Consider the following 25762-nt stretch of genomic DNA (forward strand, 5'->3'; position numbering starts at 1 on the left):
ACAGCTGGAGGACACATTGCAGTCAGGCAACAACGCTCTATGTGAGCATGGAGCAGGGCCAATGAACGGGATGATCAGTAGAGAGGGGACAGCATGGCCTGGGGAGAGTCTTGAAGACTGGATAGAGTGGCCTTGAAGACTGTGTGCAACAACTCATGGGCCAGAGGTTCCCCGTACTTGCTGCATTAGTGGAGAGAAGTGGCTTCATTATACAGGAGCGGGAAGCAAGCTTGTGGTTAGAGAAGCTCCTCACAGTACAGATAAGGAGTTTAAGCTGCTTGCCAATTTAATATCTCTGTGAAGAGGCTTTACAGCACCCACCGCATAGTTAGGGCAAAAGCAGCCTTTGGGCAAACTGTGGTTGGCGCTTGGTAGTTAAAATTAACATCACTTTATTTATTTAAAGTATTGTTACCATACTCTTTATTTTAGAAGGCTCTCATAACAGCCTTAAAAGGATCAACAACAACAAAAAAAGCCAAGGTAAATACTTGCCCTCATGCTTAGAATCTAAAAGACAAGGAACAAAGGTGGAAAGTGTTGAGAAGGGATGGGACAAAAAGGCAAAGGGCTGCATCCAAAGCTAGCCCTACACAGAGTAGGTCCATTGAAAGTCATGGGCATGGCCAACATGGCATGGATTCACTAATTTTAGTGGGACCACTCTGAGCAGACCTTAATTGGCTAAAATCCAAATTTGCAAAGTTATTGTAGTGCCCAGTTTCAGGACCACCATGGCAACTTGGGCTGGATCTACATTGATCTGTAAAAATGTTATTATGTTATATAACTCTCAATGCAGTTTTCCATTGCTGAAGGCTCACTGCTCTACAGCACCCTCTGGTGGCACATTTTATAGCACATTTCTAGCATTATAACCAATGAGTGTAGATTTGCCTTTGGTCTCTCAGCTGAGCCTACGAACTTACTTCTCTTTTCTCCCTCTGCTGGGCAAAGGACAGCTGTAGGATAGGACCAGCCAAATGGCAACTGTTCCCTGAGTAGAGTCCAAGTTTGCCAGGCTGGGTGTACAAGCAAGTAGAGGGGATGGGAAACAACCTCTGTTGGGATAGCAGAGATGCTCATGTGTAAGAAGGAAGTAAGTGCAGGCTTTTCTGTGTGTTGGGGAGTGAGTAATTTTGCCCCGCCTTTCAGTGTGATATTAAGGTAGGGAGACAGCAGCTGAAATGAGAGTGCTTTTATCTATAAATACATGCTTGTATATTTTGTAGGTATGGCTGATTTTTTTTATTTTGTATTGTGGATCTGCTAATAGGTATTATGATCGCTGTATGTTGTCATTGTTTGTAGTTTATACGGATGTTTTAAGAGGGTATCTTATCTCAAGCACAGCCAACATGGTGCACTCTAGATGCTGGACTATAAGATCATAGAATTATAGAGTTGGAAGGGACCATGAGGATCATCTAGTCCAAGCACCTGCAATGCAGGAATCATTTGCCCAACGTGGAGCTGAAGCCCATGTCCTGAGATTAAGGGTCCCATAACTTCCTCCACCTCTGGCTGCTGGCCATTCTGTCTTGGGTTGATGGGCGTTGGAGCCTGAAAGCATCTTGAGACCACAAGATTGGCTATGCCTGTCTTCTCCAATTGACCATTGCTACTCTAAACTGTAGTGGCCCTTTTGAACTTGTATATGGGAAAAGAATGAGATTCGGAAAGTAAAAAAAAAATATTTCTCATCTCCAGGGCTGTACTGGAAGAACTTCAATCTTAATAATTTAGATTGCCAATATTCAAGGCTTTGACAAATTGGTCTTCTCACAAACTAAACATATTTAAAGGGCAGAGGTCAAAAAATATGTGGCATGATTTTATTTCTCATACAAATATTGAGGCACATGATCACCCAGTGCCATCACATATGCAAATGCCTGGCTCATTTAATGCTACATAGAACATTTATTCTCAATAATGATGGAATTCACAGGTGGAAAATACTTTTATTTTTTTTTACAAATCTTTATTATTTGTAAAGGATATCTTTGTATGAATTAATACTTTATTATTCCTTTGGAGTTGTGCTGTATCTTTGTGCTTCCCTCCTCTCTGGCTCTGATGCTTTATGACTTAAATTTTTTATTCTTTGTTTTCTTTTTGCTCTGTTTGCACTTTTATTTCTACTTTTCTGATATTTCTTCATGATGCTGTAAACTGCTCAGAGATTTCTTTAAAATAGGGAGCAGTATATGCATGGCTTAAATAAGTAAATAATGAACAAATGTGCTTGGGATGTCTCTAGATACCCAGAAAAGAAAAGAAAAACTGTGAATATTTGATACCATGGAGTGGAGCAATGTAGAAAGAAAGGAGCATGTTTTCCATTGCATTTATGTTGAGGCTGAACACATGTTTCTAAATATATATAGTATCAGCAGCCTCTGGGAATCCAGATCTCCAAAGCGGAAATCATTCAGTGTAGCTGCATCATCACATGAAGAAAGGAAACAAGTCTGCAATTTGTGAAAGAGGAAGTCACCAAATTGAGAGTGATTTATTTTACCAAAATGTGACAACGGCGTTGTACAGACCTACTGAGTGAGGGGAATGAGCCACGTTTTGTTACGTCTCACTATTCAGTGTGAGGCAACACAAATGGGCTCACGCAAGCACTGTCCTGGTGGAAGTCTGTTTTGGGAGCACCGAAAAGCCTTCTCTTTGTTGAGATCATAGTCCACTCACCTCCCGCCTCCAGATCTCCTCTCCTTTTTTTTTCTTCATACGGCAAGTGATGAATCTATTTTTTCCAGATCACATGAGCCAAAATGTGGGGGAATCCTCTAAGGAGCAGAGACTTGTTTGAAGGTTATCAGAAAGAGGTATGGAGTGAAAGACTTGAGGGCTTCATAAGGGGATGAACTCTCAGACAGAACGGAAAGCTTTCATGCAAGTGAATTGTCCTCAGGAAGCTACCAGAGATATGACTGAAGAAAGTGTCACCAGGAAGTTCAGTGCCCCAATCCAAACATACTTCTGTTTCGCCATCATTTCTCTCACAATCTGCCTTCTTGCATCTTTGGGAACCATTGTGGTCTTGGTACTTCAAAGGACGGTAAGTTGCTTCCTGCTTCTGCCCTAGGGCTCTCTTCACTCCTGTTGTCCAGATAAAATGTTGAGTTTCAGCTTCCAAAGCACACATTTTGCAATTATTCAGGGTTTGGCTTCAACTGATCCATGAAAGCCAACTCCAGTGTACAATGCCAGTCAATTGCATTGCATAGAGTAGGTGACTGGATATGAAATACAGGCTGATATCTTTATTGCTTGAAATGTCACAAAATTCCTACAAGTAGACTCAACGTGTTGATTTCAAGCTCTTGGAATAAGGGCATTTTGTTTTGCTGATGTATTCTGTAAAACATGGGTAGGCAAAATGTTGACATCCAGATATTGTTGGACTCCAATTCACATTAGACTCATCCAATGTGGCCAATATTCAAGCATATTTTAAGCCAAGAACTATTTCACAAATACAGAGGACAGCAAAATTTAAAGCACTGTCACATTTTGTTTTATGTATTTGTCTAGAAGGTGAGAAATAGGTTGGTTTGCTCAATTTAAATTCTCCTCCATCCCTAATTGGAAACTGCCTTATATGTGGTCATATTTTACTCCTTGGAGTCTAAGGCAGAGACAGGTCTTTCCTATCACATGCTGAGGTCCTTTAACTGGGAAATGAAATTGATCCTAGATCTTCTGCATGCAAACACTATGCTCTAGCACCGAGCTATGGTCCTGATGTATCTAGTGGATGCTTATTTAAGAAAGGAAAATGTTTGATAGGCTAAAAAGGCGTCCCATATAATTGTGCACATATGTATGTACACATATATTGGATCCAACTAAGTTATACACACAGTAGACCCATTGAAATTAATAAACCTAAGCCGGAGACATTCATTCATTTCAATGGGTCTACTCTAAGTAGAACAAACACCGGATTCATAAAATCATATAATGGTAGAGTCGGAGTGACCCTTAGGGTCATCTAATCCAACTCCCAGCAAGACAGGAATCTCAACAAGGATAGCAATAACGATTCAAAACAGAGAATGGGGAGAAGGGTTAGAAAAGAAACAGCAGAAGCAAAAACTTTAGGGGTATCCAATATTCTTACTTGGATGCCTTCCAAAAAAAGAAGAAGTATGCCCCATTAGTAGATGATTTTGGGATACTCTCCTTCATGTTCTGAGCTCCTTGGGAGTCTCCAGAGGAAGTTCTTTCACAACCCTTGATTATTCATTATTCATTTGTGGGTTTCCTTTTACATAAATGTCTCAAGAAAATTCATAGAAATATAATAAGATCATAATTTTAAAAGCAATACAAAACACATACCGAAAACATGGCTTAAAACAGTTCAAGATTCGCGCTCGCCCCCATCCCCCCACTGAGCTGTTGAAATGTCTTCAGGTATTTCCAGAAGGTGCACATAGTGGGCACCTGCTGTATCTTGGCAGGTGTGCTGTTTGCAAATTTTAAATTTTGTTATCAATATGACAGAGTGAGTCTTTGTACTGATGAGGTGCTATTTTCTGGAGGAAATGTTTCAAGTAAATATGCTAAAATGTGTTTGCATGAAGTTCTAATATGGGAGTGGATAAAATATTAAAGGGGAGACTGTCGGATTCATCACAGAATAGCACACCAAAGGCTCATCTAGACCAGCATCTTGCTGTGGGAGCCCATAAGCAGGATGTGATGGCAACAGGTCTCTCTTGCTGTCGTCCTTCAGCAACTGGTACAGTATTCAGATAAACTGCCTCTGAACATGGAAGTTCCACTGTGTTAATCATGGCCAATAGCCATTGATAGACATTTTCATCCATTCGATTTGTCTAATCCCTTTTTAAAAGCCTCTTTGTATGAAGTCATGTGATTTAAATGTTTATCAAATGCTCTTTTAGAAGTATGGTGTGGATCTGGTCTGTGTTAGCAGTCTTCACTACCTCTCCTGGCAGTGCCTTCATTATGTGAAGACCATTTAATTAATTTTAACCTGGATATAAAATTACAGGTGTGTGTGTGTGCATAGGTTCCTTTTCCAGAAGACCAAGCCTCTGGAGCATCCCTGATTATTAGCTATGATGGTCTTGATGGCAGGGGCTTATAGAAATTAAGACTGCCACCCATCCCTAGAAAAATGGGATCACCTGTCCCCTCTCCCTTTGTGCTTCAAATGTGGGGAACCCCTGAATGCAGGGGAAACCCCTCCATAAAGGGAGGGGGAGATTTGGTATCAGGAGAGAGTGTGTGTGTCTCCCAATCCCTTCCAATTTGTGCTTTATTTTGCCAGACCAAAGCTGGCAATGTCAATGGGAATAGAGCTTCAACAGTATCTGGAGAAGCTGCTGTTTATTCTGAACTCAAATATAATCATTATGAGTATTATTTACTAACCCTTCACCCTAAGGTTTTTCTTTTTTAGCACAATGTCAAAACTAGTTTAAAACAAAGTAAGATCACAGAAATAGCAGGGGTCCTAAAAATACACATCCCAGGTGTCCTGCCCTCAGCATTAACTGAAAGCTATATACAGTGGTACCTCGGGTTACAAACACCTCAGGTTACAAACACTTCGGGTTACAGACTCTGCTAACCTGGAAGTAGTACCTTGGGTTAAGAACTTTGCCTCAGGATGAGAACAGAAATCGTGCGCCGGCAGCAGGTACCTGAGGTTAAGAACGGTTTCAGGTTAAGAACGGACATCCGGAACGAATTAAGTTCGTAACCAGAGGTACCACTGTAATGAAGATGCCAAATTCACATCCATGGGAAGGGAACATTTAGGGGACTAGCCTGCCACAGAGAATGTCCTCTCCTGCCCTCTCCCAAGCTTCTTAGGGTGGAGGAATTGCCAAGATCCAATGTTTTTTTTTTTTTTTAATGTTTAGGGGTACTCTCATTTTTACTCAAGAAAATCACCATTTCATGGTTCAAATTGGGGAAAACAAATACAGTAAATGGACAAAGGTACAAAGATTCACAAAATGTTTAGGGGTATGCGTACCCCTGCGTACCCCCCAGAAGAAGGAAAAAAAGCACTGCCGAGATCTATAAAAACTGTTGATTTTAACACCCAGGGAGGCCTTTAGAGAAGGATGTGGTCTTTCAGGTATTTGGGGCCTGTGTCATTCAGGGCTTAAAATGCTAAGATAAGCAGCTTTAAATGCACCCAGAAATGCACTAGCAACCAGTGCTGCTGTGTTTTTTTTTTTTTTTAAGGGAGTTGTTATGTATTGAAGTTCTCACCCTAGGCCACTAGGGGTGTTGTGTATATAGTTTCACTCTGCCCACCGTGACTGCAGTTTTCACTCAGGTCCACATGCAAATGAAGGATTGAGAGTGCTGTTCACGGATTGGGTAGCTAGAGAGAGTTGTTACTGTTGCATGTTTTGTTGCTGTTCAGTCATTCAGTCGTGTCCGACTCTTCATGACCCCATGGACTAGAGCACGCCAGGCACCCCTATCCTCCACTGCCTCCTGCAGTTTGGCCAAACTCATGCTAGTCGCTTCGAAAACACTGTCCAGCCATCTCATCCTCTGTCGTCCCCTTCTCCTTGTGACTGTTGCATGTTACTGAGTACTATATAAGCAGGCTGGTTCAGCCCTTCAATTCAGGTCTGTTCCAGCCTGAGAATAAAGAGAGCTGCTTGGAGAATCACTGTGTCATCTGCTATGTCCACCCACTACTTAATAGGAGTTATGTGAGATTTAAATGGAACCCAACCCAGTAATCTGGCTGCTGCATTTTAGGTCAACTGAAGTTTCTGGATCATCTTCAAAGGCAGTGGCATGTAGAGTGCATTGCAATAATCCAAATCTGGATGTTACCACCCCTGAAACTTCATGCCCCATTGTTGGCGTCTCACACCACCTAAGGATGCTCCATCTCATTTTGAGAATGTGGGGCATCAAAACATTATTGACTTCTTTACAAACATGTTGGCATTGTCCAATGGTCCAGGTTTGATGGGGCACAGTTTGCAGTTTCATCAGTGAAACAACTGGATACTCATTACCACAATTTCTCAAAATAATAATATTATGTTATTTGAAAAATATGGTATTGGTCAGTGGATTAGGGAAACTAGGCTAGTCCCCTAAATGTTCACCTGGGGCTTCCTTCCCAAAGCCTGGGAAGCTTCTTAGGGGTGATGGATGTTGTATCTTAACATATGGGCTGCAGTTTAGCCACCTCTGATTTAAAATAAAGCCTGTTATGAGTCAAAGTTCATTTAAATGTAATCTAGGATAATGAATGCAAGGAACACGCACAAACACACACAAAGTAACTTTCTCTTGACTTTTTGTCTCTTTGAAGGGATCTACGGCTGAGTACGATGGACACCAAGGTAGAGAGAAATGTGGTAAGATGATATGAATGAGATAAATTACAAGTGAATATTTTTGGCATGGATGGTCTGAAAATGTTGGATTTGAGCCAGTTCTTGTTTGGACTGATGATTCCTTGGTGGTGGGGAGGGGGGCACTTAAAGCAGGCACAGTCACACTTGCCAAGTGGGTTTGCCGAGTAACGCAAAACAATGTAAACTGGTCCCAAGTTGCTAAGGGCTTTATATACTTGGCCTAGTAGCAAATCAGCAACCAGCGTAGATCTCTGAGCACAGGTGTTATATGCCTCATTCCTGTCAGCAATTGTCCCGCAGCATTTTGCACTAACTGCAGCTTCCAGATCAAATGTGAGGGAAGTCCCACATGGAACACATTGCAGTAATCCAGTTTTTAAGTAATCAGTGCATGAACTATTGTGGCAAGGCTTCTGCAGTCCAGGAATGGCTGTTGCTGTCAAAACAGCAGCACTTGGTAAAAGGTACTTCCAGACACTGAGGCTACCTGAGCCTCCAGTGACACAGCTGGATCCAAAAACACCCCAAACTGCAAACCTGATCCTTAAGGAAGAAAGCAACCTCATCCAAGGTACCAGTTACAAGTGGGTAGCCGTGTTGGTCTGCCATAAACAAAATAGAAAATTCTTTCCAGTAGCACCTTATAGACCAACTGAGTTTGTTCTTGGTATGAGCTTTCGTGTGCATGCACAATTCTTCAGATATCTGAAGTGTATCTGGTGTATCTGAAGAAGTGTGCATGCACACGAAAGCTCATACCAAGAACAAACTCAGCTGGTCTATAAGGTGCTACTGGAAAGAATTTTCTATTTTGTTTCATCCAAGGTAGGCAACTGACCAGTTTCTTAGACACAAGAGCTATTCACCCATGGTGCCTACTTGAACTAGTACCAGTGACAGGATGAAGTGGGTTTCAGTGCTAGAAAACAGAGGTTTTTGTATGCCAGATGTGAATCCTATAATTTTTGCCTTGCACAATCTTCATTGTTTGGGCAAAGATGGACCTACTCTACATCACGGTAGGGGATATTTTCCAGACTGAGGGATACATACCCTTCTGATCAACCTCCTGAGGCCCACATGCCATTGATGGGTGGAGGTCAGTGGCAAAAGTGACCAGAGCGACAAGTGCAAAGTTCTACCTTTGTACATTGACCTGGTTTCTACACAAACACTCACATTGCCCTGTCTATTCTCCATCCAGGAAAGCTAGAGACATCAACAGAGTTCAATGACAGGCAAAAACACTCCAGGGGGTTGCAAAGCAGAACCAGTGAGGGTTGTGGTTCAGGAGGGTGTGTGTGGCCTGGAGAGAGAGCACCAAGGACCGGATAGAGAAGCCTAGTGGACCACATTTTCTCCCCTGCAACCCAAGCCTGAAGCTCCCCTGTTCTACATGCTGATACCATTCCATCAGATTGGTTCCTTCCTTTCTAGCAAGTGCCACACTCCCCACAAGAGAGGTGTAAAATGTAAAGGGAAACAAAAAGTGTTTAGTAAGAGATGGAGAGAAGGGGCATCCACTAACCTTGGCAAGTCTTAAACTGAGAAATTTGCACTAAAATCCTGATGAGGAATTTTAAAATAAAATAAAAGAACTACCGGTACTACTAACTCACAAACAGACGAGGAAATGTGGAGAACTGAATTTAAGACTTGAAGGAACTAATAGGTATCCACGTGTTGGGGAAATGGTACAGAGATGTTGCCCCAACGCTCCTGTGCCTGGGACTTCATGCTTTTAATCCTGAGTCTTCAGAACCCCATTCTGAGCACACCTGCAGACCATCCAGGTTGCCTGGGGATTTGTTCTGCTCTTGAGGAGTAGCTTACTCATGAATGTGCGTGTGTGTGTGTGTGTGTGTGTGAACAACGACTGCAAAGAAGTGAAAAAGAGAAGAGTAGCAGCAGTGGGGCCCTTCGCAGGGAGAAATACTTTGCTCCCTGCCCCCACCTCCACAAAATATGAAACTTCCATTTGCAACTTCACCACATGAAAACAAGAAGCACATAGGGAGTGGTGGACTGTTTTGGACACTCATTCTCTTTTTTTCTTCCTATTATTAGCATTTCTGTCCCAACTTTCATCCAAGAAGCTCAAGGTGGCAATCCTGGCCCTGTGAGGTGGATTAGACTGAGGGACTGTGACTGGCCCAAAGTCACCCAGTGAGCTTCATGGCTGAGTGGGGATTTGAACCCTGGTCTCCCAAGGCCATCATGCTATTATCCAATACATTACACCAGTGCTAGTACAGAGGATGAGATGGTTGGACAGGGTTCTCGAAGCTACTAACATGAGTTTGGCCAAACTGCGGGAGGCAGTGAAGGATAGGCGTGCCTGGCGTGCTCTGGTCCATGGGGTCACAAAGAGTCGGACACGACTGAATGACTGAACAACAACTCCCAAGGCCATCATGCTAACCAATACATTACACCAGTGCTAGTACATGAGCACAGTACACAGGGCAACAAGAATAGTAGTTCTCCTAGTCCAGTGCATCTGGCTGTTTCCATTTTGCCTCCATAGAATTAGAATATAGGATGGTTGGGGGTTAATGAGTTCACGAGTAGTCAATATACCCATTAAAAGAGCAAAGTATCCAATCTTAATGCAAGGATATTTTGTTGACAAGAGAAAGGAAGCTCATGTCTAAAATTGAGCAGATTATCTACAAGACTCTCAAGGCCAAACTGCGTTGCCAAGTTGATTCAGAGCTATTAAAACCACCTAATAAATCTTCACCCCACATTTCTTTTGGCAGAGAACAGGATACTGTTAGCTAAATACCTAGAGGTACTTAAATGTGATTTTATGTGTGTACACACACACACACACACACACACACACACACACACACACATTACTCAGCTATCAATCATCAAGGGCAGAATTGGAAACAGCCCACTAGGATTTAATTGAGATTAATGCATGGATAGATAATTGAATGGGTATCATGCTCATATTCAGTGACATAGAGCTAGGAGGAAGTGTCATAGAATCAATCATCCTAGAGAGGCAAAGCTCTGCTTTTGTGCAGTCAATGCTATGTTTCATTCATTTACCCTTGACTGAATATTGAAATCTATTTTCTACTGATCCAGAAAGATGGCCCATCCATTTAGTCATAGGGTAGAGAACCTTCTTGATTCCTTATCGGAATCAGCCTTGAGGGACCTCCCAGTTGTCAATCATCTGAAGTCATGATACAATGCCAGCTGCGAGGTACTTTGGAAAAGCACCTTGCAAGTTTTAGCAAAGGATTCTGATGCAAATCCCTTCCTGATTTGATGTGGAACCCTACCCAACTGAGCAGGATTTAAATCCCATTCATCGGCTGATAAGTGAAGAGGTTAAATCCTGTTATGCCTATCAGATGACAACACAAATAACATCATCTGGTGGGATCAGATATCAGCTGATCAGTGCTGACAGAGACCGCCATAAACAAAGGCACCATTTGTATCTACTAGGGCTATGTCCCAATTCTGATGAAACCCAAATTCTGAACAAAATCAGCTTAGGCTGGATTGGGTTGTCCCATGCCAAATTGGCTCACCAAGAGCAATCCAGTGCTGTCAAAAGACAGGGCAGGCAACCTCTGCACAGCATCCTTCACAAAACCCTTCCCTGTGAGGAGCCAATGAGAAGAACATTAACTCCTGCTTTCTGTAGGGGCTCCTTGACCAGTGCAATTTCCACAGGGAACTTGTTGACAAGGCAGCACCCAGAAGGATTGAATGCAGTTTTTTCTTCTTCCCTCGTTACCACCCTTCTGACAACATTAAGACAGGCCCTCAAATCAATTTGGAGCCTGGATCCAGGGTGGACTCTGAATTGGATTGGTGTGTGGGTGCACAACCATAGAATGTGCTTCATATCTCACACTGATGGGCTAAATTGGAACCTGTGTCTCATTTACTTAGGTCTGCTGGTAGGAGATTCCTCACCAGTGCTCTGTCTAGAGGTTGCTAGGTTCCAACTTCCATCAGCCCTGCTGACTATAACTGATGTGACTTTGAGTCCAAAAAAAAACATCTGAAGGGCACCACGTGGGCTACCTCCATCCTATACCTTGTACCCGTAGCAGTCTTTGCTTAGGTCTTGTAGTTACAATGCTGTTTGTTAAGTGTTGTGATCAATAAACCATTCAGAAAGCCAGGCAATAACTGAAAAACATGTTTAATCAAGTGAAAGAACATAGAGAAGTATTAATAATATATTCGTTGTCCCAGCTGAGTTCAGGCATGAAATTTCCACCCATAGCCAGTAGAAGGCTCTATTCTATTGCATATGAGAAATGTGTTGGACGCACACAACCTGTTTCTAAGAATGCTGCATCCATCTAGTGTAAGGTCATAATTTAATGACACCAATCAAGCCTCAGCATCAGGCTCTGATCCTTGCCAAGCCAATAATGTTCTTAAGTTGTGAAATTCTTCCTTGGTGATGGAAGTCAAAAAGCTGAATCACTGCTTCTGTTTTGAGATGGTGTCCTCTGGGTGATTCTTGGTGAATTAAGCACACTGAAAGTTCATTATCCCACTGATAAACTCACATTCAATGCATTAATAAAGAAATGTTTTATGGTAATGCTCTAACACAGGGGTGGAAGAAGATACCTACACCAACCACCAGCCCCAGCCAATATTGCAAATAGCTTGACTTTATAAAGTTCACTATATCTGGAGTATCTGAGGTTTACCAGCCAAATGTTTACCACCTATCTCTGATATTTACAAAGATTCCTCCTTCAATGCTGCCAACATGGTGAAATAGTTTGCACGTTCACCTAAGGCAGGGGTAGGCAACCTAATGCCCGTGGGCTGGATGTGGCCCAATCACCTTCTCAATCCAGCCCGCAGATGGTCCAGGAATCAGCGTGTTTTTACAGATGTCAAAGAGATAAACAACTACATGACATTTAGAAAACATCTGAAGGCAGCCCTGTTTGGGGAAGTTTTTAATGTGTGACATTTTAATGTGCTGTATATTCTGGTGTATAAGACTACTTTTTAATCCAGGAAAATCTTCTCAAAAGTCAGGGGTCGTCTTATACGCTGGGTGGAGAATCTGCGGTCGAGTATATCTCAAACTCTATATTTTGACTGGGAAAGTTGGGGGTCGTCTTATACGCCCAGTCGTCTTATACGCCGGAAAATACGGTATTTTAATCTTTGTTGGAAGCCGCCCAGAGTGGCTGGGGAAACCTAGCCAGATGGGCAGGGTACAAATAAATTATTATTATTATTATTATTATTATTATTATTATTATTATTATTATTAATAAAATGCATCTCTGTGGTGCCTGCCTGGTGTTTTTACATGAGTAGAATGTGTGCTTTTATTTAAAATGCATCCCTGGGTTATTTGTGAGGCATAGGAATTCGTTTATTTCTCCCCAAAAAAATATAGTACGGCCCACCACATGGTCTGAGGGATGGTGGACTGACCCATGACTGAAAAAGGTTGCTGACCCCTGACCTAAGGCCAGGGAGGTAAGGGTTAATATGCCCACTCAGCCATGAAGCTTACAGGGTGACTCTGGACCAGTCACCATATCTCAACCTACCCCACAGGGTTGTTGTGAGAATAAAATGGAGAGGGAGGGGAGACATGCACACCACCTTGAGCTCTTTGAACAAAAGGTGGGACACAGAAGTGAACATAAAGAAACTGCTCGATGCAGTACCAACCTACCCGTGAGGCAAGGTGAGGCAACTGCATCAGGCAGCAGGATCTACAGGGGCAGCTGATCTGGCCTCCAAGGAATTCATCACCCCACACTGCTGCCACTGCTGTGGTGCACTGCTTGGAAACCAGATCTGCCACCTCCTTGAAGAAGAGAGAAGAGTTTGGATTTGATATCCCGCTTTATCACTACCCGAAGGAGTCTCAAAGCGGCTAACATTCTCCTTTCCCTTCCTCCCCCACAACAAACACTCTGTGGGGTGAGTGGGGCTGAGAGACTTCAAAGAAGTGTGACTAGCACCCAAGGTCACCCAGCAGCTGCATGTGGAGGAGCGGAGACGCGAACCCGGTTCCCCAGATTACGATTCTACCGCTCTTAACCACTACACCACACTGGCTCTCCTTGGCAGCACCCTCACCCAATGCTGCCTCTAGGCTGGTCTCCTCCCACCCTTATGGAGGAAGTGGGGGAAGGGAGCTTCTCTCTGAGTTGTCCTGGGGCCTGCACCCTCCAGGTGTGATTCAGAGCAGGCGCCTTTCCCTTCTGTAATGGCCTTTGATTCCCACTTCAACCACCAGGTAAGGTTGATTTGACACCCCCCCATCCACCCCACCCCGTTCCCGATGTAGCTCTTTACCCCTTCTTCCCTGGTGTGGGGGGGGGGGGAGGGGGGGAGAAAGAGATGCCAAAATGTCTTGGGCTGGCCCTGGCTTAATGAAATCTACATTTAACAAGGTAGAACAATCAGATTTCTCTCCCAACTCCTCCACCGTTTCTTAATTCCACTTTTATTGTGGAAATTCCTAAAATTAATACCAGAACTCAAACCAGCTGAATGTTCCTATGTTCTCTCAAGAGAAGTTGAATGGCCATCTTTAGCTGTGATTTTGGCATTGCAGAGTGTTGGACAAGATGACACTTGTGAGGTCCCTTCCAGTTCTTGGGTTTTATTAAACATATCAGTGGAGCCAATATGGGTGTCTAAGCTCTATGGAGCAAAAATAGCAAGGCTTTTAAATAAACCCCACTTCCCACATTTGTGGGGTGCTCTCCCCAGGGAAACATATTTAGCACCATTATTCTCAGCTACTAAATGCCATGCTCAGACATTTTTATTTACCTAAGCTTTATAGTGGGATGGGGCAGGATTTGTCCTTCTTAAATATTTTTTGTTGTTGTTGGATGAGCCCCTTTAAGATTTTTGTGTGTGCATAGTTCTCTTATTTTTATTTGGCTTTTAATCCATCTTATTTGTAGGTATTTATCATGTTATCGTGCCACAACTGCCACCACATGTGACGGCCACATCCTGGCTGCCTCGGGAAGAGACATTCAGCTTTGAAGTTTTCAAAAATGCCAACCCAGGTTACCGGTAACTCTTTCCTGGGGCTCAAATAGTTAAAAAAAATCCAAACTACAGTACAGTACTTTTCTCTCACACCTGCTTCCTGGAGCTCAGAGAATAATTTCAAAAACACCAATATTTCCACCTTTCTATGGTCCTTAGTGGGGATGCTAAGTCACTTTGGAGCATCATTTTTGTTTAAAGAAAGAGCAGTAGTAATAACAACAGTAGTAACAATTTTCTTCTTGTCTTTTCAGTGCCATGGAAAATATCAGCAGAGGCTTTGAAAAGTCTGCAGACAATGGCAACTGAGAAAGCAGCTGCATATCTTCAAGGTCAGTGAGAATAGTATATAAATCAAAGTATGAGAGGACACCCTCTCCCACCATAAAAGCCTCATGGCTTCTTTCTGTATACCTTATATTCTTTGAGTTCCACAAATGCTCTTATCTATCCCATGACTCTCCACTGCATACATATGTGTAGAATAGGGTTTTCCAGAGGCATGTTGTAGATATCTATAGATCCATAGGATTGTCACACCCCTTGCCTTCAGCAGCTAAGGTCCCACTCCTAGGAGACAATAAGTGGGCACACTCACTTGTAAAGCCATGGTGCAGTGCAGTCTAAACCAAGGTCAAGCACAGATTATCAGCCCAGGTCAAAAACATGATCCAGAGACAAGGTCAGTATCACAAAGAATTCCAACAAGGTACAGCATAGCAAGATAGACTTGGGAACAAGGAAACAGATACTTTTGTTGTCACTAGAAAATGGAAGGCTCGCCTTCTCTGACTTCTTAGAACAAACCCTTGCCAAAGCTGCTGATAATAAATGCATTTCAGGGACCCCTTACACACAAAGAGACCCTGTCTACTTCTACTTGTGGGAATGTTAAGGATTGTAGGAAATGATATATTGAATAAGTAGTATCCTTCCTTCACTAGTTAGTGATGTAGCAGAGCAAATTCCCCTCAATATAGCTGGAAGCTAGTTTGCAAATTCGCTTTAATCTTAGTTAAGATTATTTCCTGGTGTCCCCTTTAATCCCTCTTAAAAGAATAAAGACACGAGAGACTTTCTGAGTAAAGTAACAAAAAGGTTTACTCACGTTTCAGTTCACGATTTGATCCCTGAAAGGCAGGCTTTACTTAATAGTTACACAAAGAAACTGTGAGTTTGTCTCATATGGAGACTGGATTCATGTGCTGCTGGCTGAGAGCCAGCAGACAGCAAAATTAGATTACAATAACAAAATGGCTGCAGGAGAGCAGCATGACAGCAAAAAGAGAGAACAAGACAACACTGGAACAAGACAATTTCAAAACTCACAAAATGGGTGCATGACTCCTTTTATGGGGTCAGGCAGAGCCATGCCCATCTCCCAGATCACATGCAGGGGGAGGAAACTCCAGACCAGTGGAACAGGAAGCTACACTGACTGGATTTTCCCCTGCCTGTGCCCACTCTAGGGGAATAAGGAATGTTGCATTTGACTGCACCAGTGGATTACATTCCACACTACTCACATGCTCCATGATGACTCTGGGTCTGCAGCCACAAGCCATGTAATCCGTTTTAGCAAACCTTTTGGCACTGGTGTTCTTCATGTCTGGAGTTGTGATTACTGCACTTCCTCTGACAGTTCCAAGGGTTCTTTAGCAGGTCTCTCCCAGAGGGCCCCTCATCCCTGGCTCCAAGGAAACCTCTCTCCTCCTCGGGGTCCTTGGGGCACCTGGTTTATCCTCTAAGGAAGGTGTTGATGAACTAAAACTCCCATTATCCCTAGTTATTGGCCGTGTTTGCTGGGGCTGATGGGAGTTGTAGTTCGGCAACATCTGGAGGGCCAAAGCCCTGCTCTAAGGACTCCATGTCTGGTATCAGGTGAGGGCCGGGTATAACAAGGATTCGGTCCCTCTCATTCCCTCATAGCTGTCAAGTTTCAGATTTGAAAATAAGGGATCAGCAGTCTCAACTATCCCGGGGACAGTCACATGTCAGTGGTGGGTGGAGCCAGAAGCAAAAGTGGGCGGAGCAGCAATGTAAACTCCAAGTGGGCTCGGGCTCAGAGCGGAGCAAAGAGGAGGGCAGCCATGTGCTCCGCACGATGGAGCCCCATCGTCTTCTTGTCTGATCCCATCAAAACAGGACAGGAAGCAGCAGCTGCTCAAAGGCAGCCAGGCTCCGCCCGCCAGCTAACCCTATTGGCCAGCTGAGGGGCTCGGCGGCAGCGGATAGGGGCTGATGCAGGTGGAAGAATACAACCCCCCCCCCTGTAAGCACGGGAAACAGCTCCCACTTGCTTTGAGGGCTGAGGCTTTTCTCTCCAAGTAGGCGAGGTCTTCCCACCCAGTCCCTGGCCAGCAGGGGAGGAGCTGCTTCCATTAAAAACGGGAAATTTAAGGGAAATAAAAAATGAGGGAGGGCAGCGGGAAACTGCTTGAAATAAGGGAGAATCCCGGGGAAAACGGGATATTTGACAGCACTGCATTCCCTACCGATCCCACATAATTAGACTCAAACTGTGCCAGCCCTGGTGACAATGGAAGGAAAACAAATCTCCATACATTCTGCTTCTGTCCTGGCGGTTATAACTGGGATAATTTCCATAGAGCAAGAATGGGGAAACTTTGGTCCTAACAAGATGTTGGCCCTGTGATTCTTGGCTCTTTGGGGGCTGACAGGAGTTGTACTCCAATGACATCCAGAAGACCAAAGGTTCCCCATCCCTGCCATAAAGTTTTTGTGGTTCACATTAGGGCTGCCATACCACCCGCAATTTCCCAGGCATAGCTGGGATTGAGACTCAATCCAGATTAGGGGTTCAGGTTCTCAACCACCACCATCATAGCCATTCTAAGGAACCAGCATGTTAAGAGGCATTATGCCACTGAATGCCAGTTGCTGGGGAGCAACAGCAAGAGAGAGGCACTGCCTTCAACCTCTGCTTTTGGGACAACAGGAAGCTAAACTAGATGGATTTTTCTTCTGATGCAGCAAGGGCAGGGCTGGATTAAGACCTTCAGAGGCCCCAAGCACTTAAAAATTTTTGGTGCTCCCATATATATTTAATTCAAAATACAAACGGTAATAAACCATAAAATACTATTTTTTCAAAATGAAACAAAACCTACAGTGAGATGGAAAATAATACTTATTTTTGTATACTTCTACTTTATATTTGGGGAAAATTTTCTCCTACATTTTTCTAATTGCGAAGTCTTTGATCAGATCCTCAAAACAAAACGTATATAACAGTTATGTAACACAATTTATTTTTTTTAAAATAAATTTTATTTTCAGTTTTTCAAATTTAAATCATATAAAAATCAATTAATAGTATAAATATCCCCTTTGTGGTTCCTTCTGTTAAAATTTATATACTGTATCTCCATTCTAACTACAATTTTCATTGTCTCCTCTCCTTTTCCTTACTCAGTAATCTTTACTATGAGTTTTAAATTAACCCTGCTAACAAATTTTATTGCTTACAATGATTTTTCAAATATATTACATATTTTCCCCATTCTTTGATAAAAGTAATTTATTCCTGGTTTCTAATTCTTGCCGTACACTTTGCCATTTAGTCCATTAATTTTAACTGCCAGTCTTCCTTGAATGGGACTGCTTCTTCCTTCCATTTCTTGGCCAACAGCATCCAGGCGGCAGTGGTTGCACATAAAGAGGGTTTTTTCCTTATCTTTAGGTGCCTCCGCATCTATTATTCCTAAAAAAAAAAAACACTTCTGGTTTCTTCAAAAAAGTTATATTGAACACACACAAACACACACACACACACACACACACACACACACACACACCCCAGCTCATTATATATCATTTCCCAGAACATCTGCTTCTATATTTAGTAGAGGAAAGGCATCCAGCTTGCCTTGTTGCATAGTTGTTAGTTGTTCTGTTGTGGTTTTTAATACACTGTACTTCAACCAAGAAACTGAAAGCTCAGCTGAGCAATTTCTGCCAATTAATGTTAAAAATCTGGCAATGGAAAATGTTTGTGGTGCCCCCCCTTCCCTTGACGCCCTAAACCAGTGTTTTTCAACCACTGTTCCGCGGCACACTAGTTGCCTGGTGTGCCATGGGAAAAATTGAAAAATTACTTTATATAAAGTCAATATAGGCACAGAGTTAAATTTTTTAACATTTTCTAATGGTGGTGTGCCTCGTGATTTTTTTCATGAAACAAGTGTGCCTTTGCCCAAAAAAGGTTGAAAAACACTGCCCTAAACATTGCTTATTTTGCTTAATAGTTATTCTATCCCTGATGAAGGGCCTTCTGCTCTTTTGTTCTGGGTGAGGCAAAGTAATCTACTGATTAGTTTGGCACAGTGGGAGGTTTCAGATTGCCTTTTGATTGATGAGCTTCTATCTCACCACAATGTCGTCAGCTGGTCATGCAACAAATGGTTGAATCAACTGGATTACCTCAATCCACATCAACTCCCACATTCTCAGAGCTCTCCATATGTTGAAAGAAAAAAAGCTGAAAGAAGCCATAAGGGCGAAACTGAACCAGACGTAAGAGCAGGAAGGTCGAATGAGGAGCCAGAACTAGAAACTATTCAATGAGTAATTTCCTTCAGCTTTCTCCTATGCTGCTGCTGGGACAGCAGAAGTGTGTGCCACCACCTGATTTAGATGTGCTGCATGACAGGATTTGACTCAGTCCTATGCAATAGTCATACACAATTACTGATGTAACAGAAGTTTCTGATACACAACGAAGTCCCTCTGGGATTACATCTTCAGGAGGAACATGCTTTGTGCTGAGTCGGTTATTTACAGATTTTGCTCCTGGCATGTTTTCTTGACTGAATTCTGAAGGGAAAAAAAAGGTTGCAGTTCAGAAGATTTTGGTTGTCTTCAGTTAAATTCTACTCAGAGCAGACCCATTGAAATGAATAGGTTTCAGACAGTCATACCCATTCATTTCAATGGGTCTATACTTTGAGTATGACTTAGTTGAACACAACTGAAGGCTTTATTTATATCAAGGATGAGGAACCTGTCAGTCTCCAAATGCTGCTGGACTCCAAAACCCATCATCCCTGGACACTGGACATGTCCATTGAGGCTGTTGAGAGTTGGAGTCCAACAACATATGGAGAGCCAGAAGTTCCCTATTTCTGCTGTATATAGCCTGGTGTGTCCACATTGACTTGGTGGTGTGTTCACATTGACTCTGCTGACTAGCTTCAAGCTGGGAAGGGGGTGCTTAATTCACAGATCCTAACTTACCTGTTTCTGCTGGTGATGTAGCAGAAGGTAAGGCAGGAAACCCTGTTTGCTGGAGTTCCTAATTCACTGATGGGGAACCTGTAGCCCTCCAGCTGCTATTGGACTCCCATCAGCCTCTTCCAGCATGTCCAATGGCCAAGGATGATGGGAGTTATAGTTAAACTACATCTGGAGGGTTACAGGTTCTCAATCTCTACCCTGCTTCAAGACTTCTTTCAGGGTCTGGTTCTTTGAATATATACCAACATCTATTTGTGCTTCCTGGTGCAATTGCAAAAAATAAAACAACAACAACAACAACTACACAGCATTACTAAATTTGACAGTGATCGTTTCTGAGAGGAGCTGAAACTAAAAGGCTGGTTCATCCTTCCTGAGTATGAAGTTTGCTTGAATTGAATCTAGATGATCTGTGTCCTTCAAGCATACCTCCAAATTCTAGAGCACTTGACCCAAAGGGGATATTAGTAACTGGGCAATGGTTATCTGGTCTTCAACCGTTGGGTCAGGACTCAGGACCCACTACTGAGTCATGGCCTGATCCAATGTGGGTTGCAACAGGAGCACCAGTACCATGCAAATATATAAGAAAGGGGTCCCCAAATGCATGTTTGAGTTAAAAGTGGTCCTGGGCCTGAGAAGGTTGAAGAAAGCTGATCTAACATTTACATATCCAATGACAACCTTTTGAGAAGGTGGTGCGCTATTGCCTGCTTAAAGGCAACGTGAAGTTGTATTAACTTTTTTGCATGAGCAGAAACGTGTGTGTTCCCATTAGTAAAATGCAACACAAACAGAATCCACACAATGCTACACAAACAGAAATATGTTATATTTCATCATACAATCAAGTGAAGATTAGATTTGGATGTTCGGTTTTGCAGTTTTCTATTAATGAGCATTGGTAGGATGGGGGGGCAGACAAATGAATGGAAAGTTTCAGAGCACATTATAATTTATTTTTAAGAAACTCTCCATTTTAAACAAGAATTCAGGACAGGAACTGAGGATAAAGCAGAGCCACAGAAGAACAAAGAAGTGGGAAAATGAAAATCCTGTTGGGCAGGGTCAACATTATTGAGCTCATGGCAAGATGCATGCCCCAGCAGGAGGTACATATTCAATATCTGGAGCTATCTGGCCCTACTGCATCTTCTTATCACTATTGAATACCTGTTATTTCTGAACAAATTAGTAGTGGGAAAAGAAGGAGCAGTTCACTGCCAGAGTCCTTGGCTTTCCCTCTGGGAGGTGGTCAGAGTAGGCACAGAAGGAAAGCCAATGGGTGGTCAGTGATGCAGAGGTGATGGAAACACTGGGTAGTGTGACCCACTGGTGACGGCTTGCCCTGGGTCCCCCAAAATCCTGGCACCAACCCTGGTACCCAGCTTTTTTGAAATAAAATTATTGATGGATTATCATTATTATTATTTTATTAAGCAATAAAGCAGACAGTACAAATGGAAAAAGACAAACAAAAAATTATATGAATTCAGCACAAGGAGCTTTTGATGATAAAATCCAAAACTCAAATAGTAACACATCATGAGTAAATAGAATGAATATAGTTATAAAGTTATAAATGGGGTGTAAAAGTCATAAATGGGATTTACATTGAATAATAAAAGAAAAGAAAAGAAAAGGATATTGCCTGTTTGTAAATTACTCCCGTGTAATTGTGTTATCGTATAGTTTTTATTATTATTTGTTGTTCATTAGATTCATATACCACCGTTCATCATATGATCTCAGTGCAGTTCACAGAATAAAATACAGGATAAAAACATAAGTAAATAATTAAAACAAAACAGTTATGTATTCAGTGGTATGTTTTTGCCTGAGCTTGAGTCTGGAGTCTGAACTAAGGATTCTGAACTGTGTTCTGATTCGCTACTTGTTGTCCAATCACAGAACATTTCAGGATTTTGGCCTCTGCCATTGGCCCTTGAACTCTGAGTCGTGATTCGCAGTTTGGAAGTGTATACAGCCAATCATGTTGGGAGTGGCCCAGGCTTTCAGGAATGTATAGAAGTAGTTGCTCTGCCAGAAGAGGAATGCATTCGCCTGGCATCTAAAAATATATAATGAAGGTGTCTCCCTGCGGAGAGCATTCCACAAGCGGGAGGAGGCACACAAAGAAGGGCCTCAGAGGATGAATGCAGAGACCATGATGGTTAAATGGGTAGAGGTGGCCCTTGGGGTATTGTGGTCCTGGGCCATTTAAGGCTTTACAGTGGTACCTCAGGTTAAGAACTTAATTCATTCTGGAGGTCCGTTCTTAACCTGAAACTGTTCTTAACCTGAGGTAGCACTTTAGCTAATGGGACCTCCAATTTCTGTTCTCATCCTGAAGCAAAGTTCTTAACCCGAAGCGTTATTTCTGGGTTAGTGGAGTCTGTAACCTGAAGCGTCTGCAACCTGAGGTGCCACTGTATAGGTCAAAACCAGCACTTTGAATTGGGCCCATAAGCTCATTGGCAGCCAGTGCAGTCAGGCCAGGATCAGTGTAATAATATGCTCAAGCCGTCTTGTCCCAGTGAGCAGCCTGGCTGCCAAATTCTGCACCAGCTGAAGCTTGTGAACCATCTTCAGAGGCAGCCCTACGTATAACGTGTTAATAATTAACCCTCAAATAGAAGGGAAATCAGAAATATCAGCGCCATCCCTAGCCACATAAAGTCAGCAGGTCAATTTCCCTGAGATAGCATTGGAAATAATTTTCTTGAGCCAGTCTAGAGTATAACATGAGACATCTTTCCAGCCCTAAGCAATTATTAAGTTATCACCAAGAGATATATAAATGAACTGTTTACATATAAGATCTATACCTAGTTTTTGCATTCATTAAAGTTGTCTCTACGCCAATACATTTAATTGCTATCGTTTTGTATTATTGTGAATAATATCTGTACTGCTTACTGCCAAAAATAGCTTATAGGCAGTTTACAAGTATATAATCAATTATAATATGCACACAAAATTAAAATCCACAATAAAACAATTTCATTAAAGCATTCAAAAAACACCCATGATTAAAATGTGCAATAAAACAAGTTACAATATGGTTAAAAGACATAACAATTTAAAACTTTTTTAGTAAAGCAATTATAACAATTATAACAGGAAGTTCAAGTTCAGGGGAATGGTTCTCTAAACAGGTGTCTCTTCAAGAGCCGACAGAATGCCAATCTTGATGGGGCCTCTCGTATTACAGCATTCATCAGATAAATCATGAGTGGGAAACCTTAGGTCTGGAACCAAATGTTGCTCTCTAAGTTATCTGGCCCTTGGGACTCTCCACACCACACTCCCTCCCCCAGACCATGCCACTCACTGGCTCTACTTCATTGAGTGTGTCCGCCCCACACACACACACCTCTGAGTGGAATATGTCCTTGACCTGTGATAATGTTTCTTGCTTGCTTAGATGGAGGATAGAAAGGAGTGTGTGAGTGCATGTGGAAAACAGCCTACTGTACCATAGCTGTCAACTTTCCCCTTTTTTGTGGGAAATTCCCTTATTCCAGCGCCGTTTTCCACTGCAAAAAAGGAAGGTTGACAGCTATGACCATTTCCCAATGTAAAAAAGGAAGGTTGACAGCTATGCACTGTACAAAGGCAAAAATCGCATTTGCTGGAACTCGCACTTTTGTCCCTGGCCCCGCCCACCTCTGACATAGTTGTCCCAGAAGACAACATGACCGTCTGGCTGAAACTGGCTTCCCACACATTTTAAATGATGAATGCTCATATCTCATCCTCTCCTTTCTTTAGTGCTTAGGCCAATCAACCAGTCAGAACTGCGATGGATTAATGAGGGCATCCTGTACAACATTCACTACAACCATGGAAGGCTGGTGATCCAGACACCTGGAATGTACTTCATCTATTGCCATTTGCACTTTTACATTGCTGAGTGCAAAGGTGGGGAGATCACCATAAAGTTGGAGATTCTTGTGAACACATCTGTGGCGAGGTCAACTTTGCTCACTTTGTGCAGCTCTCAGAAATCTTTCAGAGACAAAAGACAAGACCTCTTTGTAACTTTACTGGCAGAATTGAAGAAGGGGAATACAGTAGGAGTACAGGTCAATGACTTCAGCTATGTGGACGTATCTGACTTCCCTGAAAACAATGTTTTTGGAGCCTTCAAGTACACTGGTGAAAACTGGAGGTACTCTTTGTTCAGGACAGAAGATGAAAAATGACTTTAATTGTTTTAAATAAAGGTATATATTGAGGGCCTGTCGTTTGAGATGTGCCAAATTCAGTCCCTCTTGAAGGGACTATGGAACATTTGGTAGCTATTGTGCAGATAACAGTGGAGGCTGGTCCACTAGGACAAACAGGGCACTGCCCCATCAACATCAATCTGTCCTTAGCTAGCCCGCACTTGCCTGTCTTCTGCTTTACAACCAGACAAGGATTGACCTTGGCTTCCAGCTTCTTAGTGTTGCCCTGGTAGAACTCAGAGGGGAGGAGGATGGGGACAAAACCAGAATTGGTTGACTCCACCTGTCATTGGCTCTGGATCTGGATCTGTCTTCTGCCCTCTCTCCCAGACCCTTTGGGCACCACTCACCAATGGCAGAAAGTGGGGTGTGAAATACACATACACACACACACACACAAACAAACTTGTTATTGCTGCAGAAAAGTTCAAAGGTATTTCTGATCTTATAAAATACAAGGATACCCTGAACTGGGATAGAAATGGGGGGACTGGGTGCTATATTTTCTCTCCCCCCCCCAATTTATATGGTAGGAGAAAATACAGGCATGATCTAGCAGTTATATGTCCCATTGATTTCAATGGAGGAGCTTTTTGGTGCAATTCTACATGTTTGCTCAGATATAAGCCACATCGAGTCCACTGACAGGGATGGAAGAACCTCAGGTGTGTGTGGGGGGGGGGATATGTGCCCGTCCCGGCCTCTTTATTTGGCCCTTACGATTTCCACCAGGCTGCACCAGTTCTTCAGCCACATCCCCTCTCCCCAGGCCACACCATTCACTATCTCTGTCAATGCCTCTTGCAAGCCTTGTCAGAGGATAGAGAGCAGTACGTGACTGTGTATAGAAATTAGCCTACTGGAAAAAGTAACATTCACATTTGTTGCCCTGCCAAGTCTTTCAGCTGGCTCACACACCACTTTGGCATGTGACTGCAGGAAGCTTGTCCAGAAGGGTATGTGGCACTTCTGATGAAAATTATTTCCCATGCCTAGTGCATAGGATTGCATCCATTCTCTCTCCCGCTGAGAATAATTGGACCTAAAAGTCAATTTTGCCCATTGGATTTATATTCCAGGAATACAATCCCATACCCAGTTTCCTGGGAATAAGCCTATTAAACACAGTGGAATTTATTTAGGAACTGGAATAGCTGTGTATAACATTGTTAGAAGTAGAGAAAAGCTGTATCTTCAATATGACTTTAAAACTCAAATGAAATTTCTCCAAAATCTGATAGAACTTCAATGTGACTTCCAAAAAGTCAAACCTTAGCAAGTTTCTTTTCAGAAATGAAATTTCTGGGGAATGGTTTAGGAGACACTATATGAAACTACCAATCAGTGACAATACCGTTAGAATACCACTGGTTATTTTCCCTCTTTTCTTTTAGAAAAATCCATAATGCAACATGAAAAGGAAAATGGTGGGTTGGGAGCCACCAGTGGTTCATAGCCTGGACATCTCTTGAGATTCATCTGCTGTAATAGCAGAGTCTAGATCCTCGCAGATGCAAGCAATTTTATCCTCAAAATGCTTTGCAAACAAGCCACAGCAAGCTACTGTCGGTTCTGCCGCCTCCTTGGGCCAGACTGTTCAAAGTCACACATTCCCAATAGAGGTTCTGCTGGACAGCACAATGAGGATGCAATGGAGGCAGCAAAGTATGCCTTCATTGCCACTAGGTAGGCTTGATGATGAGTCCTCACCGTGTTCAATTGCATTTGACTAGAGTTTTCCTCTACTCACATTCAACCTATCTCCCAGCTTGTTTCCTTAACTTAAGCTCTGGAATATACCAGAGAAACAAGCAGGCTCCACAAAGTGAGAGAGGGCACTCAGGG

At 42.7% G+C, this 25762-nt stretch overlaps 1 protein-coding gene across 1 annotated transcript; it reads left to right on the forward strand.

The window, feature by feature from the left end:
- The first annotated feature begins 2586 nt into the window (after window positions 1-2586).
- On the forward strand, window positions 2587-23938 carry TNFSF8 (TNF superfamily member 8). The gene is made up of 4 exons (XM_033137621.1): window positions 2587-3073; window positions 7346-7391; window positions 14684-14761; window positions 23460-23938. The coding sequence occupies exons 1-4, from the start codon at window positions 2876-2878 to the stop codon at window positions 23891-23893; spliced, it is 756 nt and encodes a 251-aa protein (XP_032993512.1). The 5' UTR covers window positions 2587-2875; the 3' UTR covers window positions 23894-23938.
- Window positions 23939-25762: the final 1824 nt, after the last annotated feature.

Source organism: Lacerta agilis, chromosome Z (assembly GCF_009819535.1).
Source record: "Lacerta agilis isolate rLacAgi1 chromosome Z, rLacAgi1.pri, whole genome shotgun sequence".
Classification (NCBI taxonomy): domain Eukaryota; kingdom Metazoa; phylum Chordata; class Lepidosauria; order Squamata; family Lacertidae; genus Lacerta; species Lacerta agilis.

Coding starts and splice junctions, on each gene's coding strand:
- TNFSF8 (XM_033137621.1), top strand. CDS start 2,876: ATGAACTCTCAGACAGAACGGAAAGCTTTCATGCAAGTGAATTGTCCT. Junction 7,392..14,683: donor CCAAGGTAGAGAGAAATGTG/GTAAGATGATAT, acceptor TTGTCTTTTCAG/TGCCATGGAAAATATCAGCA. Junction 14,762..23,459: donor AGCAGCTGCATATCTTCAAG/GTCAGTGAGAAT, acceptor TCCTTTCTTTAG/TGCTTAGGCCAATCAACCAG.